The sequence below is a fragment of the Choloepus didactylus genome, chromosome 15 (genome assembly GCF_015220235.1).
Source record: "Choloepus didactylus isolate mChoDid1 chromosome 15, mChoDid1.pri, whole genome shotgun sequence".
Lineage (NCBI taxonomy): Eukaryota > Metazoa > Chordata > Mammalia > Pilosa > Megalonychidae > Choloepus > Choloepus didactylus.
The window spans coordinates 38,737,448-38,753,183 of NC_051321.1; the positions used below are offsets into that span (position 1 = coordinate 38,737,448).

The window sequence follows — 15,736 nt, forward strand, 5'->3', positions numbered from 1 at the left end:
TGTTTTTGTTGTTGTTGTTGTCGTTTCTTTTTGTTTTTAATCTTGTTTGTTTCTTACTTTATTATGTACAAAAGAAGGAAAGTCTCAGAACTGACCCAGCTAAAATTAACACTTCTTTAGAACACACAGAACATAGTATGTTTGTGATTCAACACACACTAATCAATTTTTGGCTCTGTTTCACAGTGATCACATAGTAATAATTCAATATTAGATACATTATTAAGGCATGTGGTGGTTAATATAAACATCACAGAGTTGGGAGAACAGCAGGTAAATTTGTGCAGTGAAATATAGGAAAGCAACTTTAATGGATTCTCCCTGGATCTTCAGGGCATGGGGAGATGTGGAGGGGGGAGGTCAGAGGAGGCAACCCCAGTAGAGGGAGGGAGGTGAACGGTGCCCCAGGGGAGGGAAGCTGCAGACGGCACTGCAGCTGGCAGACGGCTGCCCCTTCCTTAGATAGGAACGAAGCAGAGCTGGTATGAAGGCGGCACAGAGGCAAACCCCCTCTCAACTGGGGTGGTGTCGATGTCCTTTGGTTCAACCAGAGACTTCAGGGTAAAGTTCTGTAAAATGGTGGTCAGGAATAAAAACAGCTCCATGCGGGCCAGGCCCTCACCCAAGCACATTCGTTTTCCTGGAAATCGTAAACACAGGGGAAGATGCTCCTTGAATGCCATGTTTCTGAACTACCACAGAACACTCATTAACTGAATTATGAATGTTTAAATTGATGGATGAATGGAAGACGATATGTCTGGAAGGACAGTTCGATAGATAAGTGACAGAGAGACAGAGACACTTGCTGTCCACATAGTATCACTCTACAAGTACTTATGGTAGAAATATTTAAGTACTTGGCACTGTGCCAACTACTTCATTGACTATTCCCACATTATAGTGGCTGTTTGGACTTTTCAAGTTTCTGTCAATATTTTTGAGAATCACACCCACATTCCTTGTCCAGGTGGGACAAAGGGGGAAGGACTGAGAAGAGACGGCTTTACGTCTATGTTTCCCTTTCTACCTATGGCACAGATTCAACTAAAAATTTTTTTTTCTCAAGTACCTTCAAAGGCATATGTCTATACCCATCACTCCAAACTTTAAAATTTTGAATGGCTCCTATGCCTGTCCTATGGGTTCAGTCCATATTGCTTGACCTGGCCCTTGACATTCTGTTCCCAGTCTGACGTTCCACAATCTTTCCTTCCATTCTTCATTCACACTCTCAAAGCTCAGCTCTAGCCAAACCCACCCCTCATCAATCTCCAACACATTAGGCAGTTTCAAGCCATTTGCCAGGCTTTTTCTTTTGAATAAGATGCCTTTCTCTTTTACTTCCTGTATAACTTAGTTCAAATGTCATTTCATCTCTATAATCTTTGTGATCCCCTCAGAATTCCTGTAGAAAGTTTGCCCTCACTGGATTTCCTCAGCATTATATTCAGGCTTCCTTTGAAACATGGATCAGTTTGTGTCATAATTCTTTTTTTATTTCCCAATCCACCACTCTAAAATGTGCACTCCTTGAAGGGAGGGTTCAGTCCTTGTCATCCTGGCATCTGCACTGCCAGATACAAACCCAACATCAAAAGTCATAGAAAACCTAAGGCAGTTCCATGTCCAGAGACTCAGCACACACTGTAGGAGTGGAGACCCATTACCCTATAGGGGGTCTGTAGGAAGAGCAAGGTGCTCTGAAATCCTTGATCGTATCCTGCAATTCTCAGGGGTTTCTTGACCCCACAGTTTCTTGGCAGGTAGTTCTGAAATTTTCCCTCTAAAGCAAACATGTTGTTCCTTTCCCTGTGGTCCATGACTTTTGTAATCATGCCATGATCTCTCTTCTTTCCTTGTTCCCTGCCCCTTGTGACATAGCTGAAATGTATTAGAATGTTGCTTATTCCATTTTGTCCTTCACTTTTGGCATTGACAGAAGAAAACAGGCAACTTCCCCTCTTGCTCCCCAGTGCGACCAGTGCTTCCCTCTCTCACAGCACGGGTTGTATTTGATTGTACTGATCTTTCCACTCATCTGCTTCTCTAACTGTGTTCTGCCTATTCTGAGTGCCTGTTCTGGGCTTGTGGGTACCTATGTCCCCAAACTCATCTAAGGGGTCAGAGGAACCACATAGAAGATACTACTCAAAGCTGTGGTATTTGTGTGTTCTTCTCAGGGCAGGTGAGGAAAGTCTGGATGAGTGTCACATTTCAGGAGGAGTTTTGGGTAGCCCGGTAATGTATCTGGAGGCAGAATTCAATCAACCTATTCTCTAGCTTTCTCATTTTGGAAGAAAGAACTGGGTCAACTCCCCAAAGTCCCACTGATCTGGCCCAAGGATGTGGATGTACCCTGTGGTGGGAGCGTGCCTGGACATTGGCAGAAGTGCTCCTGACTGTGCACAAAGAGCAGTTCTCCAAGCCCCAGGATATGCAGCACACAAGTTGCAACTGATCCCATGAGATTTCTTGTCCCCCGGAGTAGAGATGGACATAAATTTCTATTACCTATTGAGAAAGGCATGAAGTAGTCACTCTTCCTAAAGTTGCCGCTCTTATCCAGAAAGTGGCCAGGGTCAAACCTCTCTGGGTTGGGAAATTCTTTGTTATTGTGCATCACAGAAGTCAGCGATGTGATTATGTTCATGCCCTAGAATGGAGAGATAGATAAATTGAATTATAAATAATTCACAGTGCTGGAGGAAATACAGGAAATCACGTAGTCCAATCATTTTGTACTATAGGTGAGGAAACCCAGATCCAAAGAAGGGCAGTGACATTTCCAGCAAGACAGACCAAGTAATAAACAAGGATTCATTTAAGGCCAGTGACAATGATCTTGGTAAAATGGCCTCCAATACATTTGAGGTACTGAGCACTTGAGTACTTGAGTGCCAAAACCTTCTGAATCTTCTCTCCATGTATCCAAGCTGGGTTAAGCAGCACCTGCTCTATTTCATCACTTCAGGTTTACCTCACCTTATTTGTGAATTATGTTTTAAAATAGACGTCTCTGCTGGTTCTTGAAAAGCCAGAAATAACTGGAAGGGCAATAATGGGTGATATCGGCGATCCCTATCTGATTCCTCTGTTTCCAATTTATTTAGTCATAGGAGAAGAAATAATTTTAACAATAATTCTCAACCAAATATCACAAAAGGAAAAGCTTCTCCTAGTTGTGCCTTTGGGTGAGAAAAAAGTGGACTGGAATTCCTGACCCTTGATTGGGGCAAGATCCTTTGCTTCTTGGTAATGGCTTCAATTTCCTCTTCCCAGAGATGGCATAGGAATTGCACCCTTAGCAAACAGACAGCCCTTTCTTTAGTATCGAAATAGGATTTTTAGTTATTGCCATTTTTATTATAATATTAATATATGCTGGCATCAATTGGGATAAAGTAGGTTGTATCATATCAAGTAGAAAGTCTGAATAAATACAGAAGCCATGTGTTAGAAGTTAGAAAACTGAGGAGACAAAAATTGGAATGAAGATTGCAGAGCTGGAAGGAACTTGGAGAGGTAAGCTGACAGGTGCAGTAAATTTTAGCCTGTGTTCATTTCCAGTTTTGAAGGAGGCCTAGAGATTTATATCCTTGTGTCATCCTAGTGGAGGAGGGATGAACCCTTTTTGGAAGAAGACAAACATTATCTGAGCCTCTGCATTTTTCTAATATAATCTCTGGCATTTAACCCAAAATTACAGGGTATTCCAAGACAGAATTTAGTGGTCAGAAACAGAAGGGAGAATGGAGTGAGAGGCAATAAAAATAGACCCACTGTAGGGAATATTTCCTATCTAGTTTGAGACAAGCATTATCTCCATATCAGAAATCTGAAAAGAAAAGTTTGAGAAAGAAAAATTGCAGGAAAATTTCTTGTATGAATATAAATACAAAATATAGCAAATAAAATCCAGTTGTGTGTGTGTGTGTGTGTGTTCAGCTGGGAAATAAGGACCAAAATACAGGACTGCATTTGAGAATCCTCCATTTGATAAAATTATAAACCCATTAATGACAAAAACATGCAAACACAAGAGGGGGATCTTCCTTAATCTCATAAAGAATATAGACAAAAATATATATAAAATATCAATTTCAATGGTGAGATATTAAATCCCCATTCTTTCCTAGAGATCCAAAACTACACAGAAAAAAACAACAATGCCCATTACTCTGAGTTCTACTCAACATATATCCCGGAAATCCTAGTCAGTGCCATTATGCAAAGAGATATGAAAGTCAGTAGAATTGGAAAATAAGAAACAAAATAAATATAAATCCACCTTGCATTACTGTGTACATAGAAATTCCAAATGAACATACAGACAACCTATTAGTACTATTAGTGAATTTGTCGAGGTTACTAGATATATTATTACATTAATAAAATCTATTCTATTTCCATATACCAGAAAAATTTCAAAATTTCATTTAAAATAATCATAGAATTTATAATAATATCAAAAATATTAATTACATAGGAAAAAGCCTAAAAACAATGTGCAGGCCACTGCACTGAGAACAAAAATTATTGAGAAAATTGAAGAAAGCACAAACATATTGGGAGTATTTACCATATTCGAGAATTGAAAGATTCAACACGTCAAGAAGTCAATACTTTCCAATTTGTTCTAGAGATTTAATGCCATTCTAACAGAATTCCTAGCACAGTGTTTTTGGAAATTGACAACCTGGTATTAAACTAAACAGCTAGGAGTGGCCAGAACAATATTAAAGAAGAAAAAATTTGGAAGACTTCGCTGCCAGCTGTCAGAATCTGCGGAAAGCTTTATAATCCCTAACTGGAAACACATAATCCATCATGCTGTCATAGTATGATTATTGCACAATTCTCATCTCGCCTCAAGGCAGAGCATTGGAATCATACTGTGGACATGAGAAATTCAAATTCACTGAGGTGCAGGGTAGGGGAAACAAATCTTACTTTGGGGATGACATAGTTTCTGAATTTAATGTCACTGATCACTGCATGGGGCAGGCTGGTGGGCAGGAGGTCAATGTATCTCTGGGTCTCGTGCACCACGGCATCCGTGTAGGGCATGCTGCTCCTGTCCTGCATGCAGGGGCTCCGGTGTCTGCCAACCACGTGGTCAATCTCTTCCTGGATTTTAGCTGATAAGACACAAGTAAGAACTGATGGCACAGAAGAAAAATGCACATGTGCCATAGCAATTCAGGGTTATATGAAGTATTACAATAGTGTCCCAACATTGTTATTAGCATAAATTATATGCACCGAAGTACACCTAGACATAGAGAAAATTGCTATAATATATGTACATATAACTTTCCTAAAAGCTAGGCATTAAAGTAATCTGTAAATACCTATATATTAGAACACAGGATGACCAATACATAGAAATAATGAAATATTTCAAAATATAAATAGTATATAATTGACTCGAGAAATTACTGTCCTTGCAGGCAAAAAAACAAATGTCAAATATTAATTTTATAATAGAACAATACACAGTATTTTAAAAATTACATCCTACTCCTGGATCTAGATGGACATATGTGTTTGCTTGTGGGTGTCTGTGTGTGTGCAATTTACAATAGTACCTTCTCCATCCTCCCCACCCCCAAAAGACCTCCACTTTGAACCATTCTTGTGGTTTCTTTTGAAATGTAAGTTCAAATTTCTAAATAATCACACTTTCTATCCTATTTCTTAATTAATCGTTTTTAGATAATATCTAACGACTTTTTGTTCAAAGAGTTGAGTGATTTGCATCTCTACCACTACCCCATGCAAACACAGACACACATCCACAAACACACACACACACGTGCACGTGCAAATGAACACGTGCGCCCCCCCTTTCCCCAATAGATTTAAATCACAATTTTTGGTTATATTAATATTCATTCTTTACATAATTAGGACTACATAAATGTTCTCTGGTAAGATAATTATAATTATGTTTCATTATGTGTACATATTTGTCTAACTTAAAAATATACCTTTATTTTAATTCCTAGCTTTCTAGATGATGATTTAGAATGATTTCCAGCTGATTCTGTAGCTGTTCCAATCCCTGGAAATAATTTCCCAAGTACTCAGATCTCAGATAATCGATCACATCTCTTTTGTCATCTTCCCTCACAGCTGCTCTGCCACACAGTCCATTCTAACTGGTTTTTTCCCAGGGCTGGTGCCCAGGGGCCTCCCTGTAATTTCCATTCTCCTACATAGGTTCTTCTTACTCCTGGAGCCCATGCCTTTTCTGATTTAGTTTCAGACATTAGGATGGAGCAAATACTCCAGAATCTTTATGAGAAAATGAAAAGAAAGGGTACAATTTTTGCAAACTTTCTAGTAATACACAAGATGACAATTGCTCATGAGAATCCTGATGCTGTTTTGATTGCTAATCCTTTATATATGATTCAAGTATGATATTGAGAGATTAGGAAATGAGAGAAGGTCATATGCACCATGTGGAAAGGCAGCTAACTTGTCATCTTCTATAGTAGGAAAGCAATAGATAAGAACTGATTTTCTTTTCCACAGATTTTTATGATTTTCTCTTAAATCCAAATTCTGAATTTCCATGACACTGTGTCTTGGACGGATGCTTGTACTTCATTCTCTTTCTGGACACTTGGTGAGAATTTTCTAAATGGATGTCAGAGAATGGAGGTCTTTCCTTTGTTGCTATTCATGCCCTGCAGTGGACTTCTGGCTGCTGGATTCCAGAACTCAGGATGGGGAAAGCAGCTAAGGATCTCAGAATTCAAGAGATGGACTCTTTCCTAACCCCTCTTTTTAGCCCTGCCCTTCATTCCTTCCATGTCTCTGCCCATGTGCCTTTGTGCAGGGCCTCTTAGTATACTTTCTCTAGAATAATCCTCTATCCTTAGAAAGGAGGGCAGGAATTACATGCTGAAAGGAGTTGTAGAGGAAACTTGGTGGGGAAACCCTCCTATTTTTGGCCTCATTTTCTCTTACTACTTTCTATAACATTTTGTACTTCTAAGTACCAACTGATGGTGATTGCAAGGGCACATATTGACTTTTCCTTATTGATAAATCTTCCTTGTCTGACATTTAGGTTACATTTCATCCTCCCTGCTTAGTTAGTTATCATGTCTCCATCTGTTCTCTGTGTTACAGAAATTTATTGAAAACTTATTGGCCGTTTCATGTTCTACTCTCCTCCAACTTCAAAAGTACTAATTCTCATTAATAATTAGTTTACAGTTATTTCAGTGGTATCCTGATACAGAAAAAGGGAATGTGTGTTGCTAATCTGCTATGCTTAATTGGAATCTCTTTAAAGGTTAATTTCTAAGGCTAAACTGTTTATAAAAGATAAAAATATTGATAAAAGAATTTCTTATCATTGCAAGAACTCTATTTTTTGGGCAGAGACTTCTGGAATAACAAAATACCCTTAGGCACAACTTCTCCCTAAATAGCAGGACCTTCTTTATGAAGCTAACTTTTTAGAGTACTTCCCAGACTGTGTACATTTTCCCAGGCTGCTTCCCTAAATTTCTAGATTTTCCAGAAATTTACATTCCAGAAATTTCCAGAAATTGAAGCTTAAATCTTCAATAACGAAGAATTCCATCATTCCTGACCTAGCAATTCACACTGTATTTTCAGAATGAGGAGAGATTTCTGCAAGCACATTCCTACCATTCAAGTGGCCTTTTCACTAACAATGTTATGCAATCTTAGGCCAAAGCAAATGTGTCTGCAGGAAATCATCTCCGTTGGACTCCAGACAGTGCTTGAAAGCTTCAGAGCTTCCCATCCTGCACCCACAGTTCCTCACTCTTTTTATGAGAAGGTGTCTCATTTTTATTCCTTCATCATATTTGGACAAATGACAGCTGGTGGCTGTGATAATGGATCTTCTATAACAAGGTCAACATCGAGTACACTACAGTGCTTTGCCAACTTCTGTGCCAAAATTCCCCCTGCCCATCATCTGTGGTCCTACCTGCAACCTCTGGGTACTTCAGCAGGAGCAGGAGTCCATATCTCAGGGTGGTGCTCGTAGTCTCTGTCCCAGCAATGAATAGATCAATGACAGTGGTTGTCAAGTTTTCCATGGTAAATTCAGACTGTGGATTGTGTTTTTCCTACGATCATTTGAAGAAATTATTTGAGGAATTTCTTTGCCTGCATATTTAATTATTGTGAACCCAAAATAAAGTAATTAACCTTATTTTACAGTTAAGGAAACAGAAAAATGGAGAGTGCACTATTTGAAAAAATATTTTTATGATATTTTAGAGTCTGTATGTTAGTTGGTCCAATCTTTATCTCCTAGTCCTTTCAACCTAGCATGCCTAAAAATTCCATTTCACAGCCTAATTTAGAGTTGTGTTGGCCATGTACAACTGTTCTGTGATATAATCAGAACCCTGCTGGTGCCACTTTTCTCTTTACTTCTTAGTCCAAAGACAGATGAGAACATGGAGGAGGGGCAGATACAATCTTGAGATGTGAGGGAAGGAGCATGAAAATAAAAGCCTATATAGGAAATAAATATGGTGAAGAAAAATGGAAGGTACCTGATCTCTTGGTGTTTCAAGGCTACTGTGTTAGCCTTGGATGGACCCAAGTGACTCTTTGTAGGGGATAAATATAAACCCACTCTTTCTTAAGCTATTCTTAATTGGGTTTTCTCTTATTTGTAGATTAAACACAATTGATAGAAAAGGGTAAATTAGGGTCATACAACATAAAATATTTTTAAGCCTGAATCAAGTGTTTGCAATTTTCTTCAATTAAAGAATTTGTGGGGACCCAGTATTGCCTGCAGACTCATTATGAAGTTTAAACTGTGCAAAAGATAATATGGCAGTGCTACCTAGAATAAACTATAGTCAGAGACTCAATTCACAAATACAAGGGGGAGCCAGCGCTATTGTATTCAAGATGTGAGACATTAGGCAACTGCTCTAGGCATCACATGCAACAATGGGTAGGAGAATACCCAAATGGAAGCGACACAACAATATTAAAGCAGAGAGTTTGGGCATTAGCTGCCCATGAGGGTGAAGGAGAAATGGGGTTAATGCAGATGCCAAGGCCAAGGCACTGACTGACTAGAGTTCCCATAAATTGAAGTTGGGAGAGTGAAACACACTTGACAAAGGCAACTCTGGTTAAGCCTTTCCTTCTCACTGTCCCATACACTGTGTCCCATGATCTTTCCCATCTTCATTTTAATGCTTGCTATATCATGTTTTCTAAACTTGTAATTGTTTTCATTTCATCTGAAGTGACCGTTCTGCTTCTCCTCAGGTAGCTTATTAGTGCCTTGAGAACAGGACCCAGATATTCTACTCATTTAACAATTCAACTGTAAAATCTTCCATGAAGCTTAGTGCAGATCCATGCACACAATAGGGACATAAGCACTATTTGTCTGTTCTTTTAAACATCCCTGGTATGTACAGAATCAATCAAGGGACCACAACATACACAAGCAAACAAATAAGTGAATTTTCTTTGACACTTTACCTGTTCCATTTTGATCAGGAAACAATCAATATAGTCCCGAGGATTGTTAATGTCCAGGGATTCTTGGTGTTCTTTAATTTTTTTCAAAGGAAACTTTTTTAAAAATTCTATGTTTTTAAGTACTTTGTTGTGACTCCCAGGGAGGTAATCTATGAGTACAGGGAAAGTATGGCAGAACTAAAAGAGAAAAAAATCATTTATTAAAAAAAAAATTAATGAAGACTTATGTCATAATGCCCACCTCTGGTTAGAAACTGGAGCTATAATGATAAATAAAAAAGCACCTCCATCTTGAATTCTGTGTGCTGATAGATTTGAGGGATAATATTCTGACCAGAAGTTCAAAGATGATAATCATTTCCTATACACATACATCACTTTTATAAAATAAAAGCATCTTTATAACAATTTTCTCATTTTTACAACAATTCTTTCCTACACGTTCAGAGTAAAGGATGGTGTGGATTACTATGATTCACATTTTGTAGATGAGGACAAAAGGTAAGGGAATTTGGATGGCCTGATGTAGAGCATAAAGCTAGTTTCTTTCTATGGAGCAGCCTCAGAAATAGAATTGGTATTGTAAAACTTGGAGGGACTTGAGGGTACTATAAAATCCAGCCTTGCATTTTTATAGATTTGGTGGCTGTGCACCAGAGCAGGTAAGTGACTACTCTAAGATCACACAACTATCATTTAGGCAGAGTCCAGGATAGACCAGCTCAGCCCAGCTCAGACACCATAAAACCCAATCATATTGTCATCTAACCCAGTGACCTTTCTGGTAGGGTCCCAGCTGAAGCAGCAAACACCCCTACAACTTAGTATTTCCCGGCAGCACCATGGTCCCAAAGATTCTCCCTCCTTGATACCCTAAATTAGGCTATTTCTGCCAAGTAATGTGATGAAGACGTCTCCAAGTGTCGTTGAGAGGACAAGCTTTGTGGGCAATGGAAGCCTATCAGCAAAGGTCTCAGGTCTCCACTGAGCACTATGGGCATGGTTTTGGGAAGTCACCAAGTACTTTATGGAAACTGGACTTTGGGTTTTAATGGAAAGTACTTTATGGAAACTGGACTTTGGGTTTTAATGGAAAAAGAACAGGGAGCCAATGGTATTGAATTTCACCTCAACATTCTGGGCATGCTGTTTCTTGTATTTTATAAAGAGCTCGCCTATCTTTCCTCAATGTTTACTCTGTGATGCCAAGCTCTGGCCAGGACTGTGGTGTTCAAATACTCATTTCACAGTTTGATCCATATAGAATTTAGAACATGTCAGAGACAAGAGAATAAATGGTTTCTTAGGAAAAGGGATCTTGGTCTCACCTGGACCCATGGGGAACTTACAATCCTGAGGTTTTCATTGAGTTTTGCCATTAAGCTAAGAAAATCCTGATCTCTGTATTCAAAACGCATGTGGAAAACAATGGAGCAGATCACATTGCAGGGAGCACAGCCCAGGATAAAAATGGGATCACAGGGAGACCCTAAAGAATTGAAAACATTTTAAAAACATCATTAAAATGTACATATAAAACTGTTTGTCTTTGAGATACAGGAAAAGAAAATTTTAGAATCACTAAAATTAAAAGATAATTTCAGAATCACTAAAGCCATATCTATCAAGAAATACTCTTATCAGTCAAAATTTCTACATGCATAGAATCAGTGTCTCAAATTACCCTCAACCTGAGTTGACCATTGCCTTTTTTTTTTCCAATTCTTTTTATCTTCATTTTGTTGAGATATATTCACATACCACGGAGTCATACAAAACAAATTGTACATTCGATTGTTCACAGTACCATTACATAGTTGTACATTCATCACCAAAATCAATCCCTGCCACCTTCATTAGCACACACACAAAAATAACCATAATAATTAAAGTGAAAAAGAGCAATTGAAGTAAAAAAGAGCACTGGGTACCTTTGTCTGTTTGTTTGTTTCCTTCCCCTATTAGTAGAAAAATAGACCATTCCCTTTTAATTGGTTTTGTCATGGTTTTCCAAATATCCCATTACCTCCACTGCATTTATTTATACCTTTCTAACCTAACATGCCTGATATTTTGGAGGAAGAAAGAAAAAAATTGTAAAGAGGCCACTTTACAAGAAATCTGATAATTCAAATTATCAATGCAGGATCAAATCTGTCTACAAAGCCTGTAGACAATTAAGCATTGATATAGGAAGAATGAGAATAGTTAGGAACCTCACAGTTTTGAAAACATAATAAGAGGGTGATGGAACCATATGTTCAACCACCAATTGGAGACCCGAAGAGAGAGAGATTATGGGTGAATTCACTATGTGAAGTAATAAATGTAAAAAATAAAAGCCATCCATGTTGTATGAGAAGAAAAATTACAAAAATGCATAAAACTTATGAGAAAACATGTTGCTTGCCTAAAATAAAAGCAAATCAAGATTTTTTTTTCTCTCAAACTTGAATAACAAGTATGGCAAGCAAAAAAGGTTAAATTGATTAACACAGTCTTTTCATTTCTTCATTTCAATATAGGAAAAAAGGTAATCCTGAACTAGCTGTATCCATTATCACCTATTCAAACCTCAAATTTCATTTATTGGGTCAAACTTCCCTGTTGATTTCTGGGATTTCGCTCTGTATTAGCTATTTACAGAACACAGTATGCGATAATAAATTTTAAAACTTGCCCACCATTTAGGTCAATTCCATCATTTTAGAAATGGAAAAAATTAAAGCAGAGGAAAATTTTCTTTCTTTGGTGAAGCTCTGTAAATGAAACAATTGTTATCAGTGATCAATAAGCTTTAGAGGCAAAAGGACACAAATTCACATCTATAAAGGTAACTAAGGTCAACTTGAATCAAGTGTTGTGAAGAAATGACAACTCACTGAATAGTAGGAACCCTTTTGTGATTTGCTGTTGAGGATGCCAGGAGCCTTTGCAAGTGTAATTGGAAACACTCCAGGGGAATAAGCTTTTGGTAAAGGTTTTCTTTTAGCAAGGGAGGTGAAAGGTAATTTGGGAAGCCTCTGGGATTTCTGAGTGTGTGTGTGTGTGTGTGTGTGTGTGTGTGTGTGTTTCACAGCAAAAATCTGATTTTCAATCTTTCACTTCCTTTCAAAGAGGATAATTTAGAATCCAAGGCAAAAGACAGAGTATTGAGGCAAGGACTTCCTAGGTTAGAATATCTGGCAGTGGGGGGTAAATACTTACCACGAAAGCTCTAACACAAAATCCAATAAAGAGGAGGGAAAAGATAGGCGGAGAAGAAAACAGAGGCAACTTATAGTTAGGCAATACAGGGCAAGTGTTATTTATAATAGCCAAAATCTAGTTAAGTAAATTCTACTCAAGTCTGGCATTTATAGCCTGGTTTTTGTGTCTTTTATAGAATTATGCTTTAGCATTTATTTCTTAAAATATGTAAATCAGTTGTGTGAGTAATGAGTAATGTTAAATAATTCATGTTGATGGTTTAAAAATCATCCTGAGTTTGGAGGGAATTCACAATGATGAGAGGTCCACTAGGAACTCCACAGATAATCATTGTGCCTGGGCAGAGCTGCAGGCTCGGGCCTTGAAGAAACCCTTAGACACGCCAGTGAGGCTGCCCATATACCTGTAGCCCAGTTAAGGAAAAGCACAAGGCACTTGTTTCATGCTCTGCCGGGAAATGATAAGGTCATTCCCATGGTGTCCTGGAAAAGCATTCCCTGGTGAAATGTTTTGGAACAGGTAACCCACAATGAAGCTATGGGGGAAACACTGCTCTTTAACTCTTGGAGAAAACGAGACTCAAAGCCCTCTAACTTCATGTTGTTCTAATTTGCCGGTCAACAAACAGAGCTCAGGACAGAAAAGGATTAAATGCGCTTTGTATACCCACGCTGTATGCACAATTATGTATATACACATACACATGTGCACACACACACACACACACACAAAAGCATAGAGACAAAGATGTTCCTTCCCTTGGGGCTTTCCTTCAAACCCAGCCTCCTCCACCTGAGGGCTGATGCCGCTACTCTTAGGAGAGACCCTGCTGCTCCTGAAATGTCTCCAAGGTTGTCACCCAAGGATGCCTAAGGGGGTAGTCAGTGACAGTTGGCAATAAGAGTAAAGAATCACCCACCGCTGGTTTTCCTCAGCTCCTCCACAAGGCAGCGGGCTTCCTCCTGGACACGGTCCTCGATGCTCCTCTTCCCCATCCCAAAGTTCCTCAGGGTCATGAGGGAGAAGCGTCGGGTCTCCCTCCATGTCATTCCATTGCTGAATACGACTCCTACAAAGAGGGGACACAGGCACTAGGAAGGAGATGCTGGTCAAGGAAGAGGTTCTGGGCAGCCCTGCTATGGACCAGGCTGTCCTGAGGAGCAATTCAAGTCTCTGTTCTCAATGCCCTACTCCCCTCCCCCATCACCACTGCCCAACACAGGCACACATCCACCTACCTAGTCCTTTGAAAGCTCTTTCAGCCAGTGGGAAACTGCCCCTTCCAGAAAACTCCTCTCCATGATCAACCAGAGCTTCCTTCACTGCTTCATACCCATGCAGCACCACAGTGGGCTTCCAGCCCAAATAGAGAGTGAACACAGGGCCATAGGTTTCAGAGAGCTGGGAAATGGGAAGGAGATGCAGATATTAGCAAAGAAGTGGCTGTTTGGTCTCTATCTTGTGCATATATTGTGTAGTCTGATGTTACGAGAATATTGTTGATGTTCTTATTCTGCCACACAGTATTAAATATTCTAAATGCTTGTACATAAACATTTTAGTTATTTCTGGAGGGTGTCTGATGTGCCAGGCAAAGGTATCATCAATATTGTGAGCTAGGTTTATTTAGCCCCATTTTACAGGTAAAGAAACAGATTTAGAGAATTTAAATTTTGTGTCCATGATCCCCCATCTAATAAATAGAAGACACATTTTGGACCCTGCTTGATTGACCTCTGATGCCTGATGAGTGTCTCTCTTCACAATTGCCCATTTTGGATCAATACCCAGGTGATGGCATCAGGATCAACTGGGAACCCATGGGGATTCTGTTCAGTAGCTGTGTGATGAGGTGTAGAAATCTGTATTTTTAAAACCAGTGAAGATGACTCCAAGCCCAGCCCATGTGAGTTCTGCTGGTGTTGCTAACACAGAAAGAGAGCGGGCGCCACAGAGGCTGTGCCGGGACAGGCAGCATCTCCTTCCACCCTGCAGGCTCCAGAGGCCACAGGCAGCAGCTTCTCGCAGAGCCCAAAAGGTTTCTGTCCCCACCCAGTGGGCCCTGACAGAGAACTTTCTTTCATTCACTGATGCTGTCCTGAGCCCACATAGCTATTTCCTTGACATCAGGCCCAGTTTGCTCCTTCAGAGAAGGTTAGCTTTATGGCTCATCTGAACAAAACACACAGTTTATATAGTAGATGGCTTCTTGAATGAAGTCTGCAGCCATAAAAACACTTCTATTAACCTTGACCTTCAGGCTAGAAATCACAGCCAAGAACTGAAACAGTGAAGGGCAGCTGCACGCCCTACTTTTGCTGCTTGTCCACTTTGTTCATTTGATGCTATCTTACGATGACTAAATGTTTCTCTTCTTGGAAAATGCATTACTTCATTCTATTATTTATGAAAATGATAGCAAAACAAAAACAAAAAAGCAACAAAAACCAAAAAATCTACAGGGGAACTTTCACATTACAATGATCTATTATAATACATAGACTGCAAAGACGCATTTTATTTACTCTCAGGATGTAATTGACTTACCATTTGCAAGGCACTGGAGGAACCTAAAGCATACTTACCTTGCTCAAAGATTTGCTGATGTGCTTAGCATTTAACTGTAAGATATTTCCAATAATTGGGAGAGGAGTGGGGCCAGGCGGGAGCTTCCCGTTCCCATAGGTCTGTTTCCAGAGGGAAAGGAGAAGCAAACAGGAGAGACAGAGAACCAGAGCCACGACCAGATCCATTGGAACCTTTTCTTCTTACTAAGGCAACTATGAACGTGCAGTCCAAAGCCTTTATATCACTCCCCACTCATTCCAACTGTGACTCTTTGACCTTATAAAGTGACCAGTCAGGTAGATCAACTTGGATCCTTTCTGGTTGGACTTTGGCTCGCTGACAAAGATTGAAAAACTGTGATCTTTAGTCTTGCTTTCCTATTTCCAAGGCTGCAACCTGGAGATTATTATTTAATTGGTCTTGGGTGGGACTCTGGTTTTGGTAA

The 15,736-nt window shown here is 39.4% G+C and overlaps 1 protein-coding gene across 1 annotated transcript; it reads right to left on the reverse strand.

Annotated features, from left to right (window-relative positions):
- Positions 1-274: 274 nt before the first annotated feature.
- On the reverse strand, positions 275-15,491 carry LOC119509789 (cytochrome P450 2C18-like). The gene is made up of 9 exons (XM_037803795.1): positions 15,309-15,491; positions 13,962-14,124; positions 13,643-13,792; positions 10,842-11,002; positions 9,514-9,690; positions 7,982-8,123; positions 4,954-5,141; positions 2,515-2,656; positions 275-640 (listed from the first exon to the last, which is right to left on the reverse strand). Exons 1-9 carry the CDS (start codon positions 15,474-15,476, stop codon positions 459-461), a joined length of 1,473 nt encoding a protein of 490 aa, XP_037659723.1. The 5' UTR covers positions 15,477-15,491; the 3' UTR covers positions 275-458.
- Positions 15,492-15,736: the final 245 nt, after the last annotated feature.